Raw genomic sequence first — 19,675 nt, forward strand, 5'->3', positions numbered from 1 at the left:
AAAGGTATGACAGTTCATGATCTAAAGTGGATTTAATGATAACAAGAATGTCTAAATCAAAGTGTAAAATCTAACCAAGACTCAACGTTCACTAAAGAACCTTCAAGATGAATCAAACAAATCTTGCTCTACGAGATTGTCTTTTGTCTTATCCTATATGCACAAAAGGAGAACCTCATACCTTACATAGAAAGGTACATGTAAAGTTACTTTATTGTCTCCAATCATGCTTACCTACTTTGTAAAAGTCAATAGTTCATATGCGGCCAAATGCCTATATATCTGAAGACAAAGGACAAGCTCTCCAATAGAAGTTTGCCATGTAGATTGTACTCTTTGACTTCCATTAAATGCAATGGGTATAAATAGCTGAGAAGACTTCTCTTCTCAATTAAGCCTTTTTATTCCTCAAAACTCTTTTCTTTCTTCTTATTATCTTTCTTGCGTGTTGATAGCTATGAATCGTATGTGCTTACATAATAGGTACAGAGTCCCTATAGTGGTGGTGCAAGTGCATGCTGACACTATGATCGCTACAAGTAATAAAGTTGTATAATACCAAGATCGTTTCCACATGGAATAAACTACTGAGAATCAGATAGTTCCATGAAGTTATTGAGCACATTTTGGTTGTGAATAAAAGTCAAGTTTTTGTTGGTTGAAATTCTTGAAAGACGAAATAAACCTATGGTTAAAAAATGGGTATGGATGTAAGTTTTTTTGAAGGAAACCGTAGTAACAAAATGATCAGATACTTTGTGTATCACATAATTGTCTATAAAGATCCTGATCTCTCAAAGTGAACCTTTATAGATTATGCCCACAAAGTGTCCACCTTTGCTTAATCTTAATCTTGCCGATTTAACTATGTTTGATATATAAAAATCAAGTTTGATTAGTATAAAGATTTATACCCAAAGCTCTCTGTGATATAAAACTCGACTAAAGTTCAAACCTTAGTAAATCATACAAAACCCGTATCTCTACATGATTATCAAAGACTTTATAAAATCTTTGTGCATCACTTAAGCCGTATTTCGAACCCACCCATCTCTAGGATAAGGTCTAATATTAACACTTCAAAGTGATCGGCTTATCCGGAGTTGAAATCCCGATTTAAGTGACCAATCTTAAGAATTAGCAACAATGACAACACCCAAGTGTTGCCTACTAGTCTTAAGTTTGAGTCATACCCACACCCAGCGAGGTGATTAGCTCATAATAGAAATGAAAAATATGATGAATAAATACTTGAAAAATGCTTGCATTAAGATAAGATTAACAACTTGGCACAGAGGGCAAGCTGTGGACAACAAATTACACTACAAAAAATTGAAATACAAAAATTCAATGCTGAAAATTAAATTATACACTAAATCTCCAAACACAAGAGTAAATGAACTTAGATGATAGCTCTTGGTTGAAGATGAGATGATCCTTTAATGCTTGCACCATACTTGTTTATGTATGAAAAGTTTGAGGTCTTTGTCCAGTGGATGAAGTATTTTATAATCATTTTAGTACAAAAGGTGTTTACTATTCCTTCCATCTTTTAGAGATCTTCATATTACTTTAAATATTCAAAATACTGTACCCATAGACCAGATAAAAACAACTTTTTTGTCCAAATGTATCACCAAACATGCCCACTTGTGAGCAAATAATGTCCACTCTCCAAAAAAAAGTCCTTTTAGTACAAAAATTAATCCTTAGTAATTCGTCACTTTCTAAGAACAATTTAGACAAAATGAGTGAGAAGTAAAATGGGAAAATAAAGCGTTACAAAATCCTAGAAAAGAGTAATGAATAACTCTAAAAAATAAAAGTTATCATGCGTCTATTTAGTGATTCTCATAGATTATTTAGATTAGGTTATACCTTATACTTATTTTATTCCACAACAATATGTAAATTCTTTATCGATCCTCTTTGATCAATAAACGAATTTAAAAACTGAAAATTGTGTTTTGTAACAAACCCCTTCTACAAACTGTTAATACCTTTAAACTCTTGTTAAATGCGTTTGAAACCAACAATAATCACACTTCAAATCATGTAAAACATTTAAGTTATAATAGAAAAAAAATATACATTTGATTTCAATAGCATCTGGTACCAATGCCTCACTGAGTTAGTGCCTCTCCCAATGTTCCCATATCGTCAAATTAATTTTTTTTTATCATCTTATGAAGTGTTGTAATATTAATAAACTCACCCTTTTATCCAATTCATAAATTAAATAAATAATATATTACAGGTAGCATCCTTCTTAAGCCTTAAATAATAAATCATCACATGTCGGAATTAAAGTGCAAAAATTTAAACCAAATAATTTAGTAGAAACACATAGTTAATTAAATAATCTAATTATTAAATTAAGTTAACATATTAATTTAACTTAAACTAATATTTTAATTAAAATAGAACTCTAATTAAATAGATACTCAATAATTGAGTCCGTTGAAGAAAAAATATATGAAGCTGATTTTGGAATCCTTGTTATCCTTGTATCATTATGAATATTTGTTTATTTGATTTGTTTCCTTTTAGTTTATCCCTTTACTAGTTTATCTATTTAGGATTGCTTTTAGAAACCGTTTTTTAGTCAGTTTTTATTCAAGAGTGAAATTCAATAAAAGTTCCTATTTTGTTATAGCATTTCTTGTTGCGGTTTGAGCAGTAAATGGCGTCCCCTCTCTTGTACCTCGGAAGCCACAAGTACTGGCAGAGGACCAAGAAACCACTCGCCGATATTCTGGTGTCCTAGGCGTTCAGGAACCAGATCAATCCATCCCGAACTTGGTGTAATGAAAGGTATAAGGTTTTGTCACTTCTCCAACTATCTTGCCATTATTTAGGGAGGATTTTTCTTCTTCGTCGGCCATTGATCCAACTCTATTTTCGCTATTAGAACCCAATTAAATTTTTTGGGCTCCTCCAATTAATAAATTAGTAGCCCAACTAAAAGTAGCATGTGCAATGGAAGACTCTGACACAGATCTCAAGAACCAAACTAGATTACCAAGTCCACCCCGCTCAGATGTGATCCAAAACCAAAACCATCACCCTGAACCAGCACGTGCTTACAGCACCGTGTTCACATTTTTGTCTCGTTTTCGCTCGTTTCTCAACCTTTTACATGATTCTTTTGGCATTAATTCACCATTACATTAGATGGTTAAATATTTTGTTATTGGAAAAACTTGAACTTTGAAAGTTGATAAATCATTGTTGAAAAAATTTCTAACTCCATATATTATGAAACTATTTTTTTTTTTTTACATTAGTCTAGTATGACCAAACAAAGCTAGTCCATAAAGGACTAGATATGGTCAAGGAAAAAGCTCAAACCTTAAATCATAACATGAACACCCGTAAAACAAAATATGTGTAATACCCCAGTTTTATTAAGTTGATAACTCCAGGGGCTTATGGTGTTGTCTACCTATAGTAGAGGGAAAATAGGAAACCTTTATAATGAGTCACCTTCTTCTTCAGTGCATCCAACGAATTCTTTTCTTTAAGTTTGTATGTGTATTTTATCCTCGGGTGGGTGTGATTCAAGTGAGGAAGAAAGCTTTTAGAGCTAGTAAAAAACAAGGGCAGTAAGGATTCCAGTGAATTCCACGACTAGCCCTGCGATTTAGGTCTAGTATCTCTTTGTGGTTCAAAAAAATTATCTTTCCTTCTTGTCTTTTTAGGGATCAAAAGTTAGTTCCTTTTGAGTACTTGGTAAGTTTATAAGTGCTTCCAATAGCTGTAAAGTTCTGGTTTGAGTTTGAGTTGTTGTACATGTCAAAAAAGGCAAGTCTACTGGCTTGCGGGACCTTTGCCGCGAACTTGGTGACGTGGCAAGTCGCATAAGTCACTGTTGGGTGAATTTTCGTTTTTTCCTTGTATCTGTGGGGATCTTTTGGGTTATCAATTATGCTCCTTAGAGTTTGTTTAGAGATGAGAGTAAGTCCATGTCTCTTAATTGAATCCATGCTCACCTGATTCAAATTAATGTGTTCGGTTGTGATATCTTGTTTCAACTATAGTTTATATCTTCGTATATCGTGATCAAGGTTAATTTAATTATAACCATTTTCTAAATGAAGTTCATATATTATCAAATAATTGTTATTTCATTGTTATACCTTCTTTATGTATTTGGATTATTACCGTTAACTTTGATCCGATATTTTTACATGTATTGGAAATTAACATATGTGATGTAATGATTGATTTTTGGGTTAAAGGGACTTGCATAACAGAAGTTCATGTCAGTGTTGTAACAACCCATCAAATCCAAATCCCAACATCCATGCTCTTACATATATACAGGTTCCAATTATACAAACAGATCAGTATTATCCATACATATTAGCCAAAAGTCTAACTTAAAAAAACTTTTATGATAAAGACATATATATTAGCCAAAAGTCTAACCTAAAAAAACTTTTATGATAAAGACTAAACCAACAGCCAATTACATCTTTCCTTTGCCTTTATTCTCCAACCTTAGTTGACCTGCAAAAATACATTTACAACAACTGGGGGTTAGACCGAAAGGTCTAGTGAGTGATATCCCTCGTATAAAAACTTGTCATAAATATGATAATAATTTCAGTTCAAATTTATCGTGGTTAAACCCGCCAACTATCGCGGCTGCCTCGCCATCTATTGCGGTTAAAGCCGCCAACTATCGTGGCTTGCCCGCCATCTATTGCGGGTAAACCCGCCATCTATCGTGGTTAAACCCGCCAACTATCGCGGTTGCCCCGCCATCTATCGTGGTTAAACCCACCAACTATCGCGGTTGCCCCACCATCTATCGCAGTTAAACCCGCCAACTATCGTCAACTATCTGTTTTAAACGATGAACACACTCATAAGTCAAAGCTTGGCCGATGAACTCCCTCATCTCCCAAGGCAAGGGAGATGATCGCTCCCTCATCTCCTAAGGCTTGGGAGATGAGCACCCTCATCTCCCAAGACTTAGGAGATGAACACACCCCACTGGACATACTTTTTACTTAGGAGATGAACACACCCCACCGGACATACTTTTTTGAATCCAAACACATCACATAATTTTATGTATCAAAGTAAATCACATCTAATGTAATAACACATAATTTACCAAAACTTTGTAAAAACTCACCTTGTCCAAAATTATTCAAGATCTCGCTTTGCACCCTCTGATTCTTTCTCTTCTTCAATCCAATCACCAAAAAACCTTTTTCGTAACCATTCTTCTCAACTTAAATATGAAATTCTCAGGAGGAGAGGGTGAGGCGGTTCATGGGCATGCACCCTCCCCCCATGTGAAAACCATAAATCTAAAATATAATATTGGACCAAAAAAACCTAACCCACAAGGAGGTGACCACTAATTCACCATTGGTCCCACATCTTCCAATAAAATATTTGATTGTACCCCTAAACTTTGAATCACTATTTATTTCAAAACCCGATCAACCCATAACTTAAAACCGAACATTAAAATATCCTCTCCTTAGAAGAATTCTGTCCTAGAATTTCATTAAGTAAACAAATGAGTTTGGGAGGCTCGTTACTTCAATTGGTCCCTATGTTCCTCAAATGGATCTCTTAGTTTTTTACTAGTTAAATGTGTGGAATAGATAAAATAAAATCTTAAGAAGCTCCTTTTTGTACTTGCTGTTTCATTTTCCAATTATTTCTTCAATTAAGAAAAGTCAATTTCTTGATTTGTATTTTCAATTTTTGGGAACTTAGAAAGTTTGCAAGAAGTTATCGATATTTCCAATTCAATCATGGCATTTTGCCTGGCGGAAAAGCTACATCTAGTACCGGACCAATGATTTGGGCATTTCGCCCGCCCAGACACGGCGCCTTTTCTCATCATCATCTACCTACAATTAGATTCACTCCCTTATTCTCATCTCAGACTCAGGTTCCCAGGTGGCTTCTGGCCCCTTATGATATTGTCGTTGTACTTTCTGATCTCTTTATTTCTTAACATTTTTACTTTGAAATTAGTAATGGCTTTAGGGTCTCTTCAAAACACAACTTTTCATCAATTCTGATTTATGGTAAAGGCACAACTACTTCTGGGTTTGCTAAACACTTCCTTAGATTTGATACATGAAAAGTGTTATGAATACCACTCAACTCCATATGAAGCTCTAGTTTGTACGCCACTTCTCCAACCGGTTCAAGGATAGGAAACGGTCTAATATACCTTGGGCTCAACTTACCTTTATTTCCAAAATGAACAGCTCCTTTCCAGGGTGATACTTTCAACATCACTCTATCACCAATTTGACACTCAATCGACTTACGATGCTTATCAGAATAACTTTTCTGCCGATCCCGGGATACTTTCATTCATTCATGAATTTAATTAATCTTATACGTCGTCAACTGAACTATATCAGATCCAACCAACTGTTTATCACCCACTTCATTCCAATACAACAGTGTTCAACATTTTCACCCACACAACACTTCAATAGATGCCTCCTGAATACTCGAATGATAATTGTTGTTGTAGGAAAACTCAATCAAAGGAAAATGGCTATCCCACGATCCTCCAAAATCAACAACACATGCCCGCAGCATATCTTCGAGCTTTTGGATCGTTCGTTCACTTTGCCCATCGTTATATGGATAGTAAGCCATATTCAACTTTATCTGTGAACTCATTTCTCTTTGGAAACTCTTCTAAAACATAGAAATAAATTGATTGTCTTGATCAGTATAGTCGAAAATGGAACAGCTTGACGTGTTACCACTTCATCAATATACAGTTTCGCTAGTCGATCCACAGAGTATGATTCTTTCATTGGTAAGAAAGGAGAAAACTTGGATAATCGATCCACGATAACCCATATAGCGTCAAAACCTTCGGGGTTCTAGATAGCTTGGCTATGAAATCCATAGTAATGTGATCCAATTTCCAAACTGGAATTTCTAACGATTGCGACTTACCATAAGGTTGCTGATCCTCTATTTTCACTTGCAGGCAAGTCATACACTGCTCAATATGCCTTGCTATTTCTTTCTTCATTCACGGTCACCAGTAAAATTGTTTCACATCTTGATACATTTTATTTGTACCCGGGTGAATGGAAAGACGAGATTGTAAGCTTCATTTAGTATTCTCTCTCTGATATTACCATAATATGGCACTTAGACTCTATTATGGAAACATAGCAATTCTCGACTGTCTTTACTCACTCGTTCAATTAACCATCGAGTCGCTATTGCTTGATCTTATCTTTTTTCACCGCTTCACTTTGAAAACTTTGCAGTTCCTTGTGAAGGCTCGACAATAACTCTGCCCTTAAGGCTGTAGCTTTAATCGTACCGCTCTTTTCTTTATGGCTCAATACAACAGCTACCACATTAGCCTTTTCTGGATGATACAAGATCTCACAATCATAGTCACTAATCAGTTATAATCATAGCCTTTGGCGCATATTCAATTCTTGCAGATGTAACAAATGCTGCAAGTTTTTATGATCGGTAAAAGTTTGTCACTTAGTTCCATATAAGTAATGTCTCCAGATCTTCAAAACAAGATTACAGCTGCCAACTCCATATCATGAATAGGATTTTTTTCATGCTTTTTTAACTGTCTTGAGGCACCAGCGATAACCTTTCCACGTTTTATCAACACGCAACTCAAACCCAGCTCGAAGCATCGCTATTGACCATAAAATCTTCTATGCCATCAGATAAGGATAGGATTGGCATGCTGCACATATTATCTTTTAAAATTCGAAATGCTTCAGCTTGTGCCTCTCTCCATTCAAATTTCACATTCTTTTTTGTCAGTCCAGTCAATAGTGTCGCGATACGAGAAAAGTTATATATAAACTTTCGATAATAACCAACCAATCCAAGATAACTCTGCATTTCTATTGGCATTTGAGGTGCTTCCCACTTCTTGATGGCTTCAATTTTGAGTGGATCTACTTTAATACCCACATTGGAAATGACATGGCCTAGAAATTGGACTTCTCGTAGCCAAAACTCACATTTCGACATCTTTGCATACAACTTCTCTAGTTTCAAAAGTTCTAGAATCAGCCACAGAAGATTTACGTGCTCTTCCTCAGATCGAGAGTATATCGGTATATCATCGATAAAAACAATAACAAAATTATCGAGATATGGACGGCACACCCTATTTATCATGTCCATGAATGCCGCTGGTGCGTTTGAAAGTCCAAACGACATCGCCAGGAACTCGTAGTGACCATAGCGCATACAAAATGTTGTTTTCGACACATCTTCTTCTCATATGTTCAGCTGATGATAACTGGATCATAAGTCAATCTTCGAAAAGTAACTAGCCCCAACCAACTAATCAAATAAATCATCAATTCTTAGGAGTGAATACTTGTCCTTGATTGTCAACTTATTTAGCTCACGATAATTGATACACATTCTTATTGATCCGTCTTTCTTCTTTACAAATAATACCCGTGCACCCCAAGGAGGTGTACTAGGCCGGATAAAGCCTTTGTCGAGCAATTATTTCATATGTGACATTAACTCTTTCAATTTAGACAAAGCTAATCTATATGGTGAATGAGCCCCTGGCGCGACTCCCGGTATCAATTCGAACTGAAATTCTATCAATCAATCAGGAGGTAAACCTGTCAAGTGTTCTAGGAATACTTCTGGAAATTCACTTGCAATTGGAATATTCTCTATCTTGCTCTTTTCTTTCTTCATATCAATCACATAAGCGAGAAAACTTACACACCCTTTCTGTACATACCTCTGAGCCTTTAAGATGGAAATAAGGTTGGAACAACAATCTCATCTATCTCCATAAATTATAACTGGTGCCTTCCTCGGTAAATCTGTATGAATCATTTTCTTGTTACATATTATGTTGGCTTGATTTTTAGCCAACCAATCCATACCCATTATTACATCAAATTCCCGTAATGGCATAGGGAATAATTGAATGGGTACCTCACACCCCTCTACTACTATAAAACAATCATAAAAAAACTTCCTTAACCGAGACTTCACTATCGTTTGTGGTTTCTACCATCAAAGCATCATTTAAACCCTTAGACTTTAAACACGCACATCCAACGAATGAAGGCGACACAAATGAACAATTTGCACCATAATCAAATAAGACTTTGACATATATTGAATTAACAAAGAATGTACATGTCACCATTTCCGAGTTTTCTTCAACTTCTCCTCTCGTCATCTGAAAGTCTTGTCCTCTCGTCACCATCTCTCCACACCTTACCTCTCCACGGCCATTAAAAATATTTTGGTTAACCATTGGCCCCCAATTGGGTGGATTACCCCTAGAATAACCAGATCTCCATCCTTTACTTGTGGACAGTTAAAATGAATATGATGCGGAGAATTACATGTAAAACATTGTCGTACTGCTCTACAATTTTTGGCCAAATGACCTGATTCCTGAAATTTGTAACACCTTTGTGGGTCAGTGTTACATTCCCCTTGATGTACTCTATGGCATCAAGTACACGATGTATCAGTAAACCTTTGTGTTGGATGATTTTTGGGTTCCAACAAACTTAGGTATATGGAAGTTAACCACTAACACATCCTCTTTCCTCTTCTCCCCAATCCTCTCTTGCATTTGTCGATTGTTATCTTGTTCCAGAATCTCCGCATCATCAATCACTGCTTGAAATGTAAACAGATTTCTGGGAATCACATACTTTCTGAGGTTGGGTTCCAAACCCTATATATACTTTCTCATTTTGCTGCCTTCAGTGGCAACATATTTGACTGTTCCATGAATATTTCAGTATATTGATGAACCGTCATACTGCCCTGCTCCAGTCGAAGAAAATCATCCTCTAGCTTTCGCATCACAACTTCAGGACAATATTGTACTTTAAACTTTGCAATAAAATTCTCCCAAGACATTTATCCAGAATATTCGAATTTGAACTCATCATGATTTCCCACCAATACAATGCACTTGACCGTAATCTCGAATTTGCAAACATCACTTTATCTTCTTTTACGTTTTTACTAGTTTTTAGACTTAATTCTATTTCTTTAAGCCAACACATGGCCTTAACAGGATCATGCTCACAAGAAAACTTAGGAGGCTTGCAGGCAAGAAACATCTTAATATCACCTCTCTTTGGGACTGGAGATGAGGTAAGTGGATGTACTTACCCCGACTTCTTCGTGAAGATTCGAAATTCACCATCCTTTCTGAATTATGCTGAGTAGAATGCCCCAAGAAAGATACAAGATCATTTTGACATTTCCCAATTCGGCCGCTAACATTTCCTGAGTAATAAACCCAGGGTTGTGATCACGACCTCTGCCCCTTGCTCTGGCGCGTTTACGGTCTGATGTTAAGCTCTCTTGTACTGAAATTTCTTGATCAATATGAATTTTCTGTTGTATACCTCTCCCTCTTTCTCGTCCCCGACCTCGGCTCCTTGTTTCCACTGTTGTAGTAATTTTTGGATTTATTCCAATATTCAGGATTCCTCTTCCCTAGCCTCTTCCGTGGCCCACAGATATCCCCTCAGGGATATTCCTTAACATAGGATTTTCTCCCTCGGGATTATCAGATATATATATTTCTTACTGCACACATGATTATCTACCATTTTATCTTATCACTCTTAACTGCAACAATAAACATGTATACAATTAATCACATACCTAAATACAATAAGGTGTTCAAGTTCAAACAAGCACCTATAATTTCATGATTTACATTGGCCTTATATAATCTAAATCTACCGTACTTGCCATCACTTTAGACCCAATTATATTTAACACATTCCTATGATCGAAATCCCAGTGGAACCTATTATCAAACAATTAACGCATCTAGTTTAAGTCTAAGTACCAGAGAAGTACCTAGATCTCTTAAACTATGGCTCTGATATCAACTGTAACAACCCATCAAATCCAAATCCCAATATCCATGCTCTTACATATAACAAGTTCCAATTATACAAACAGATCAATATTATCCATACATATTAGCCAAAAGTCTGATCTAAAATAAACTTTTCGAATAAAGACTAAACCTACAGCCAATTACAAATTTCCTTTCCCTTTATTCTCCAACCTGAGTTGACCTACAAAAATACATTTACAACATTTGAGGGTTAGACCAAAAGGTCTAATGAGTGATATTCCTCGTATAAAAACCTGTCATAAAATATGAAAATAATTTAAATTCAAATTTCAACTTATCGCGGTTAAACCTGCCAACTATCACGGTTGTGCTGCCATCTATCGCGGTTAAACCCGCCAACTATCGCGGTTAAACCCGCCAACAATCGCGGTTGCCCCGTCATCTATCGCGGTTAAACCCTACATCTATCGTAGTTAAACCCGCCAACTATCGCGGTTGCCCCCCATCTATCGCGGTTAAACCCTCCACTTTCACCAACTATCAGTTTTAGACGATGAACAAACTCATAGGTCAAAGCTTAGTCGATGAACTCCCTCATCTCCCAAGGCATGGGAGATGAGTGCCCCTCCTCTCTCAAGGGAGATGAGCACCCCTCATCTCCCAAGGCTTGGGAGATGAGCACCCTCATCTCCCAAAGCGTGGGAGATGAACACACCCCATCGGACATAATTTTTCAAATCCAAACACGTCACATAGTTTCATGTATCAAAGTAAATCACATGTCACGTAATAACACATAATTTACCAAAACTTTGTAACAACTCACCTCGTCCGAAATTACTCAAGATCTCCTTCTACACTCTCTAATTCTTTCTCCCCTTCAATCCAATCTCCAAAAAACCTTTTTCCTAACCCTTCTTTTAAACTTATGTATGAAATTCTCAAGAGGGAAGGGTGAGGCGGTGCATGGGCATGCACTCTCCCTCCATGTGAAAACCATAAATCCAGAAAATAATATTGGACCAAAAAAAAAAAAACATAACCCACAACGAGTGACAACTAATTCACCATTGGTCCCACATCTTTCAATAAATCATGATTTTACCTCTGAATTTTGCATCAATATTTATTTCAAACCCAATCAACCCATAACTTAAAATCAAACATTACAAGTGTATTTGTGATGGTCCGTCCAAGGGGATATATATTTTTCCCGCCAATGTGTTTCGTGTGATGGGCCACTACCGTTATTGATTGCGCTTTTTTTATTAACTTGGATATCCAACCCGCTATGCGAGCCGACTAATCCCAGGGTGACCACCTGCTTTGTAGATAGCCGGAGTCACTGCATTTGAACCTCCGTGGCCACAAGGGGATTTTTTATTCCTCTGTGGATTTGAACCTGGGACCTCTAGGTACTTTTGACCTTTGGAGCCAAACTCAAACCGACCAGGCACCACCCTTGTGGCTAATTGCGCTTTCATTGTGGTGTGCGTTGTTTTAGAATGGCGACTGTTGTGGCTTATTGCTTGGGAGGGATGTTGTGCTTGGGTGCCAACTCATAACTAACATATTTAAATGTTTTTCATTAACTGGTTTATACTGGATTGTTTAACTGGCATGGATTTTCCTCACTAGGTTGTATCATCTAACCCTCATTTTGTTTAAAAAGAAATAAAGCATTCCAGGGCAGCCATGTTTAAGTGATAAGGGAAAACGAAAGTTGTGAGATTACGTGTTTTGCTGTTATATGTGAACCCGATAGAGAATATATGGAAGTTTGTGATCTCTTGCTAAATGGATCTTTTGTATTATGTTATTATCAGCAAAAAGTAAAAGTTTATGGTAATATTCAAACAGTTGTATAGTTTTGTATGTTGGGACCTGTGTGTATCCCTAATATGGTTTGTTATATGTAAAATTTGTGGTATATATTATGTGGATTTGTGGGTCGTTACAATATGTACATAAATCTTGGTTTCACGAAAAGGTGAATGATGGTTAGAGTATTAAAATGTGCTTATAACAAGGACAGACCTATAGTGGTGCATATGGTGGCACGTGCCACCATATTATTCATCTCTCGAAGGATAAAAAGTTTTAGGTTCGTGAAAGGTGCAACCGTATGTATTTTGAAACTACAATGAGAACAAGTTTTATTTGTAGAGTTGGTTTGCAAAGTTTTTATTCCACCCCATACCCAAGTTCGAATCCTGTTAGTATCGTTTTCTTAGTCTAATGGTGCCACCGTTTAAAAATAATTCCGTATATTTGTTTCTTATAGTTAGATGGTGCCACCGCTTGCTTGAAATTTTTTCCCTATAGGTTTTTCTTATAGTCAAATAGTGTCATCTTTTGAAAAAAATTCGGGTACGTCTCTGGCTTATAACGTCAAAAATTGCATCTACTACTGCAAAGAAAAACGTTAATTTGTTGCCATTTACATTGATAAAACACTTCACAATTGATAAATTTGGTACAACCAAAATTTGATTGTGGATAACAACCCAAAGGTGACAGTAACATTCTGGACATATGTATTTTACATTAGTACATGCCACAATGTACTATAACAAGGATATATGTGTTTTCCAATACAAGTACAATACAATATCCTAAACTTGGGATTTTAAAGTTTCCAGTATATACGAAATCTGTGTAGAATTCCCGAAAGGACTCCCCAGAACACGATCTCCGCAAATATCACGTAAAGAAGTGTCCCGACTCTTTCTGAGTGCCAAACATCGTTGAAAATATGATCTTGTATCCAATTTACCTAAAACATGATATTAGCACATGTCATGACAAAATTTTGTTATCATTGGTGTAGAAGATTGTTGTGAGATGGTTACGTTACCAGATTGTTATCGGGGTTCTTGTAAAACCATCCGTTTATGAACCCTGCTAAAATGCCTTGTGCTCCAAGTACGAAAACCAACATTGCGTTCATTCCAATCCATTCGAACAACAAAAATGGAGTACGTTTTCCCCAAACATCAATCTGTAATGTATGCAATCATTCGATCAACAAGTCATTATTAGAAAATCCACATTCGCCTTTTTTGCATTGTCTGGTTGTGTCACTGTCGTCAATTTTACTTACCAAGATGTAAAAAGCAGAAAACACTATTCCAGCAGCCCCAGCAGTGAAACAAACGTAGCTGAAACTATAGAGTTGCTTGTTTATCGGAATCGCTACATAAAAGTACACCATGCATTAATTCTAAATTGAGATAAAAAACGGATCATATATATATATATATATATATATATATAGGTTGGAAATATATATATATATATACCATCTGTAAAATGAAGAATAATTGCTATGATCAACAAGCCAAAACCCATTGAAATCCATTGCTTGAGCCTCTCTGCATGCCCCTTGAAGTGGATCAAGACATGTCCATAGTGAATGCCAATCACACCAGATACAATTGCTGAGATTGAACTGCAATACAAACACTTGACAATTATATATCATCATATATAAACTTTAAAGAATTGGATTTACTGAGTTGATTTGGGTTATACCGCCACAATTTAATGGAAACTTTCTGTTTTCCTTCATCAATTTAATTTTCATCTTTAATTTTGTTGGGTTTTCTATAACCGTAGGCATTCGGATTAGCTTGTGCGTACCTCGGCCAAAACATGAATTTAACAGTCGGAAAATCTCTTGGAGAGTCGAACAATCAATACAATAAAATCGGGTTTATAGTACGACAAAAAATTTCTATGTGTCCTAATAGACGATTTTATATGACTTACGTTTATAGGACGAAACACATAAGATATGCAAGTGTTAAAATAAGTTTATAAAACCTTTTTGGACGACTTAAATAAGTTTTCAGAACAATTTTGCAATAAAACAAGGTACTTCTTTGAGTAAATTACACTTTTGATCCATGTGGTTACCACTCACTATCAAGTCTAGCTCCTATTTTAAACTAATTACACTTTTGATTACCGTGGTTGCCACTGTCTTTCACTTTTGGTCCATGTGCTAACAGCGTTAGCGAAGTTCATAAACTCCAGGGCATTTTACTGTTTTTCTTATTTATATAATATTTTATTAGAAAATTAAACAAAAATATTATTGTAATACGTATATCCACCCCACCTTTTTCTTCTCCAACCGTAAACTTCGTTCGGCACCATGAGTTCATTGGTTCTGTCACTTGCGCATCCCATTCTACTACCCTTCTACAACTCTTCTACAACTCTAGCCTCCTCCCTAGATCTAAGGTTTTTAATAGTCAGGCTATATTTTCGGCACCCCTTTCTCTTCTTTCTCTTTGCACACATTCAATATCTAGTGCCCATTCCTCTTGCACACACACCATTTCCAACGCCCCCTTCCCCTTTCACACACCATAACCCCTTGACCCTTATCAACCTAGATCTAAGAGAAGTCCCTCCCCTGCCCATCCGGCGAGCCATAGTGGCAAAAACATCACATTATGTCTCAATATATGTGTGTATGAACACCTACAACACCTCATTTTTTTCCTACACATACTCATTGGTCATCTCCATCTCTATTTTTATGTGTTAGAAATGTCGTGGTTATGTGTATACAACATATTTTACAGGTAAACCCACCAATGTAGATCTCATTTTGTTGTATTAAGGTGAAAACAAAGACAATAGTAGAATACCCAAAGAACTTGGGTCTGTTCTTTTTCTATTTGATTGTCGTATTTTTGGAGTCCTTTGAGGTTTGTTTTAATAGTATATGTTTGCGTACACAACATTTTAGGAAGTCATTGATTCATTTAGCTTTTAGTTTGTTCACAATTTATAAGCACCTAGATCTGGTGTTTGTATGTGTGTGAAAAAGGAAGGGGCATCGGAAATGGTATGCATGCAAGGAGAAAGGGGTGTTGAAAATATGGTTTGACTATTAAAAACCTAGATCTAAGGAGTCCAGAGTTGTAGAAGGGCTGAGAAGGGGATAAGCAAGTGACGTAACCGATAAACCTATAGCGGCCAACTAGGTCTACGGTCGGAGAAGAAAAAGGGTGGGTGGGCATTCATAGTATAATCATATATTTGTTTCATTTTCTAATATAAAATAAATGAATGAATAAAAAAATAGCAAAATGTTCTGGAGTTAACGAACCTCATTAACACCATTAGCCACATGGACTAAAAGCGAAACAAAGTGACAATCGTAATGATCAAAAGTGTAATTAGTTTAAAGTAGGAACTAAACTTGACAATGAGTGACAACCACAAATACCAAAAATGTAATCTACTCTAATTTTTGAATAAGACATTACTTGGAAAAGTGCCTTTAAAAGCAAGTAATCTATAAAAAGTTTTGTTCGCATGACACTTTTCAAAAATGTCATATAAAAAACTAATATAATACTTTATTTCAAAAATATTTTCTTATAAACTTGTTAAGAAGCTCAAAAACGTCATATATATACTTTTTGTAACATTTTTACATAAGACGTGAAATATGTGGTCCTATAAACTTAAGACTCATAAAGCAGTCTATTACAAGACTTTGACATTTTTTGACGTCATATAAACACGATTTTGTTATAGTGAACGGGAAAGCAAATTCGAGACTCGACAATTGAGCTACCTCAAGGGTTAGTTATCTTGGTTTTTGTGTGTATGTACCTCAATAGGCCTTCGGGTTCAAAGGGTGCACGACACCAATTTGGAGCGTCTGGGCGAAGATGACCGGATTCTGGAGAGCTAAAAGTGCAAGCCTGTTGTTTAATTTAAGAACCCCGATGAATGTCCGCATGTTGTTAGGATCATAAAACTTGCAAATCAAAATTTTGGAAAGAACCTTTAATCGACTCCAAACGGGTTGCGAATAAAGATGATTGATACCCCAAACTTCTCTATCTACGTAACCAACCGCATTACAAGCAGGACCTAGATGCCCTCTCATTCCACATTCAACCTAAAACATCGATCACAGTAATTTTATTTTAGTACATATAACTGATCAACGTAAATATATATATATATATAGACCATTTCAAACTTACAGTGAAACTCTCTAATCTGTCGTGATGGCGTATTGTAAAACTCCAATCAGGAACATAGAGAGCAAATGTTGTGATCATGTAAATAAGAAACGCGATGAATCCTCCAAGCCTAATATCGAACGTAAAAAAACATAATTGACAAAAAGATATTAATTTTGATGAGCATTAACACTAAGGAAACTACTTTTCACCTGTCGAAAAATATCGAAGGATTACTAAGGGAATAACAACTTCGATCACAATAAATAATGACGAATTAGCGAGACGGGAGACCATCGTTCAGTAACGTATTTAGACGGATCAGCCGTTGCTAAAGTTTGAAATTAGTCGATAAAATATGTCAGTGATGTGTTTTCGACATTATTGTTTCCGCGAATTTGTTTAGTGTTATGTCATTAACCACTACAATAAAATCAAATTTATAGAATGGCAAATATGTGCAAGTGTTCTAAAAGACTGGTTTATAGGACCAAACATGTGCACAATCTATCTAAAATTGTTACAATAAATTTATGGGACCTTTTTTTGTGCATCTTAACAAGTTTTTTAGGACAATTTTTAAATAAACTGTCCTATACTCCTATTAATTTTTTATATGACATTATTTAAACTTTTGTACAAAAATAAATGTCTTATAAAAAGATATGTTTATACTCCATACAACACTTATCAAAAATATCATATAAGAAAACTAATTGGACACAGTATTTCAAAAGTGTTCAAAAAAAAACTTGTTAAGACACCCAAATGTGTCATATAAACTTATTGTAACACTTTTACTTATAACAGATAATTGTTCGATCCTATAAAATTACGTTTTATAAAGCACTCTATTAGAAAACTTAAGCATTTTATGCGTTCTATAAACCCGATTTCGTTGTAATGAATTCGTCCATTTTAACTTTTACCGACCGTGAAAACGGACAGAATTCGATCGATGATAACCTTATTATTTTGGAGGAAACTGTAACATATGGAAGACTTACCATTGCCATTTATAAGCTGAGAAAATGGAGAAAGGACCAGGCTGTACAACTGTTGGTCTGAGCTTTGTAGTTAACGTTTCTATGAGGGCTACAATCATGTACACCAGTGCTATTCTCTGTGAAAAATTAAATATATACCATTGGAATTGTACGGTACAACTTATTAATGCATCCACTGCGAACAAGTTGGATATCATCGACGGATTTTGCTGACGGAATTTCCGTTTGGATCCCACAAAAGTAAAACAAAAATCTACTTTTGTTGACTTCCGACACAAGTCCTCCACTGTTTTTTTTAAATATAAAAATTTATTTCGATAACTTTCCTTACGGATTTGTGATGGATTTTTTTCCTATTTATTACAAATCCGTCAGAAAATCCGCTGGAAATTGCATTTAGAGGTGGGGGTTTTTCTGGCCGACCAATCTATCAGAAATCCGCAAGAAATGTGGTTTTTCGAAGGATTTGGTTGCGGATTTGGCCGTCAAAAAACCCCCCATTTTTAGTAGTGATCAGGATCATATGATTAAGTATACCTGAAGGATACCACACCATCTTATCTTCTTCATGTCAACTCCATAAACCAACTCATCTGGTGCATGAGAATACCCTCCTGCACAAATAGATACTTATGAGAAAAAACATTTTCTTAATGTAAATCGAAAGCAAGAATCGGCTAAACGAGTAGAAGCCTATAACATTAAAGTTGGACTACTGTTTAAAACATATATAATTGGATAATTGGGCCCCAAATTATCACATTATAAATTGGAACACCCTTCGGCACAATCCTTTGTGAAATGACCAAAACACCCTTTCGATTAATGCAAGATTTTTACCTTGCAAGAGAATTCCCCAAAACAACATCTTCAAGGTTCTTATGATTATCTTTCTCACTGCATATTTCATGTTTGAAACCCTCTGCGAAGGCGACAAATTCGTTAATAGTTAATTTACATGACAGAAGATACGTGTCGTGAATACATACATATCCTGTACACACACACACACACATATATATATATATATATATATATATATATATGTACCTTGAGAGCAAGGGCAATTGCGACCCCAACGATAAAAAGAAAGAATGGCATCACGAAATCGGCCAAGGTGCACCCATTCCATGGCGAGTGATCTATTCGTGCGTATACTCCTCCCGCGTCGTCTACTAATATCATTAGCTGAAAAATCACAAAAAAATTAAAGTGTCTTTTTTATGTAATTTTTCATGCCCAACTGGTAATTTAAATCCTTTTGAAAATGAATTTTTAAACCGTAAACATTCGTAACAGATTTCAAGTACTTACTACAATTGTTAAACCTCGGAACGCATCCAAAGTTGCAATCCTCTTACTCTTTTCTTTCGGTTTTTCCCCACCATTTGATTCCTCATGTTGTTGTGTCGTTACCATTTTCCTCTCGTTTCGGATGTCTTCTCTTTGCTCGACCGGAGGTTCGGGTTTTTCTCCAGCGACTAACGGGACTTGACGGAACCCTTCTTCCATTCTCTTAGGATCCTCCATACTAATGAGACTCCTTTCCTTTTCTCTTCTAAATAAGACACTTTCTGGCTTACTTACCGTAGATATAATACACATACACATGATATATATACATACATACAGATCCTAACAACAATGATGTATGGTTTTAAAATAAGGGTCTTTAATTTTTGGTGTGGGAAAGATATGAATAATGCGAGCCGGCCGTTATAATGGTCTAGAATAATGACCAGCTGTTAGTTAAAAGCCAAAGAAGAGATCCATCCATATATATATATATATATATATATATA

The 19,675-nt window shown here is 35.8% G+C and overlaps 1 protein-coding gene across 1 annotated transcript; it reads right to left on the reverse strand.

Annotated features, from left to right (window-relative positions):
* Positions 1–13,499: 13,499 nt before the first annotated feature.
* LOC112506049 (heparan-alpha-glucosaminide N-acetyltransferase-like) lies at positions 13,500–19,403 on the reverse strand. Its single transcript, XM_025110079.1, has 12 exons — positions 19,188–19,403; positions 18,924–19,061; positions 18,714–18,795; positions 18,411–18,487; positions 17,880–17,989; positions 16,888–16,996; positions 16,683–16,799; positions 16,508–16,599; positions 14,173–14,321; positions 13,974–14,065; positions 13,728–13,871; positions 13,500–13,646 (listed from the first exon to the last, which is right to left on the reverse strand). Exons 1-12 carry the CDS (start codon positions 19,401–19,403, stop codon positions 13,500–13,502), a joined length of 1,473 nt encoding a protein of 490 aa, XP_024965847.1.
* Between the last annotated feature and the right edge of the window lie 272 nt (positions 19,404–19,675).

The sequence above is a fragment of the Cynara cardunculus genome (genome assembly GCF_001531365.2).
Source record: "Cynara cardunculus var. scolymus isolate 2C chromosome LG 1, CcrdV1, whole genome shotgun sequence".
NCBI lineage: Eukaryota > Viridiplantae > Streptophyta > Magnoliopsida > Asterales > Asteraceae > Cynara > Cynara cardunculus.

Coding starts and splice junctions, on each gene's coding strand:
- LOC112506049 (XM_025110079.1), bottom strand. CDS start 19,403: ATGGAGGATCCTAAGAGAATGGAAGAAGGGTTCCGTCAAGTCCCGTTA. Junction 18,796..18,923: donor CAATTGCCCTTGCTCTCAAG/GTACATATATAT, acceptor TCGCCTTCGCAG/AGGGTTTCAAACATGAAATA. Junction 14,322..16,507: donor GAACCCGAAGGCCTATTGAG/GTACATACACAC, acceptor TTTGTATTGCAG/TTCAATCTCAGCAATTGTAT.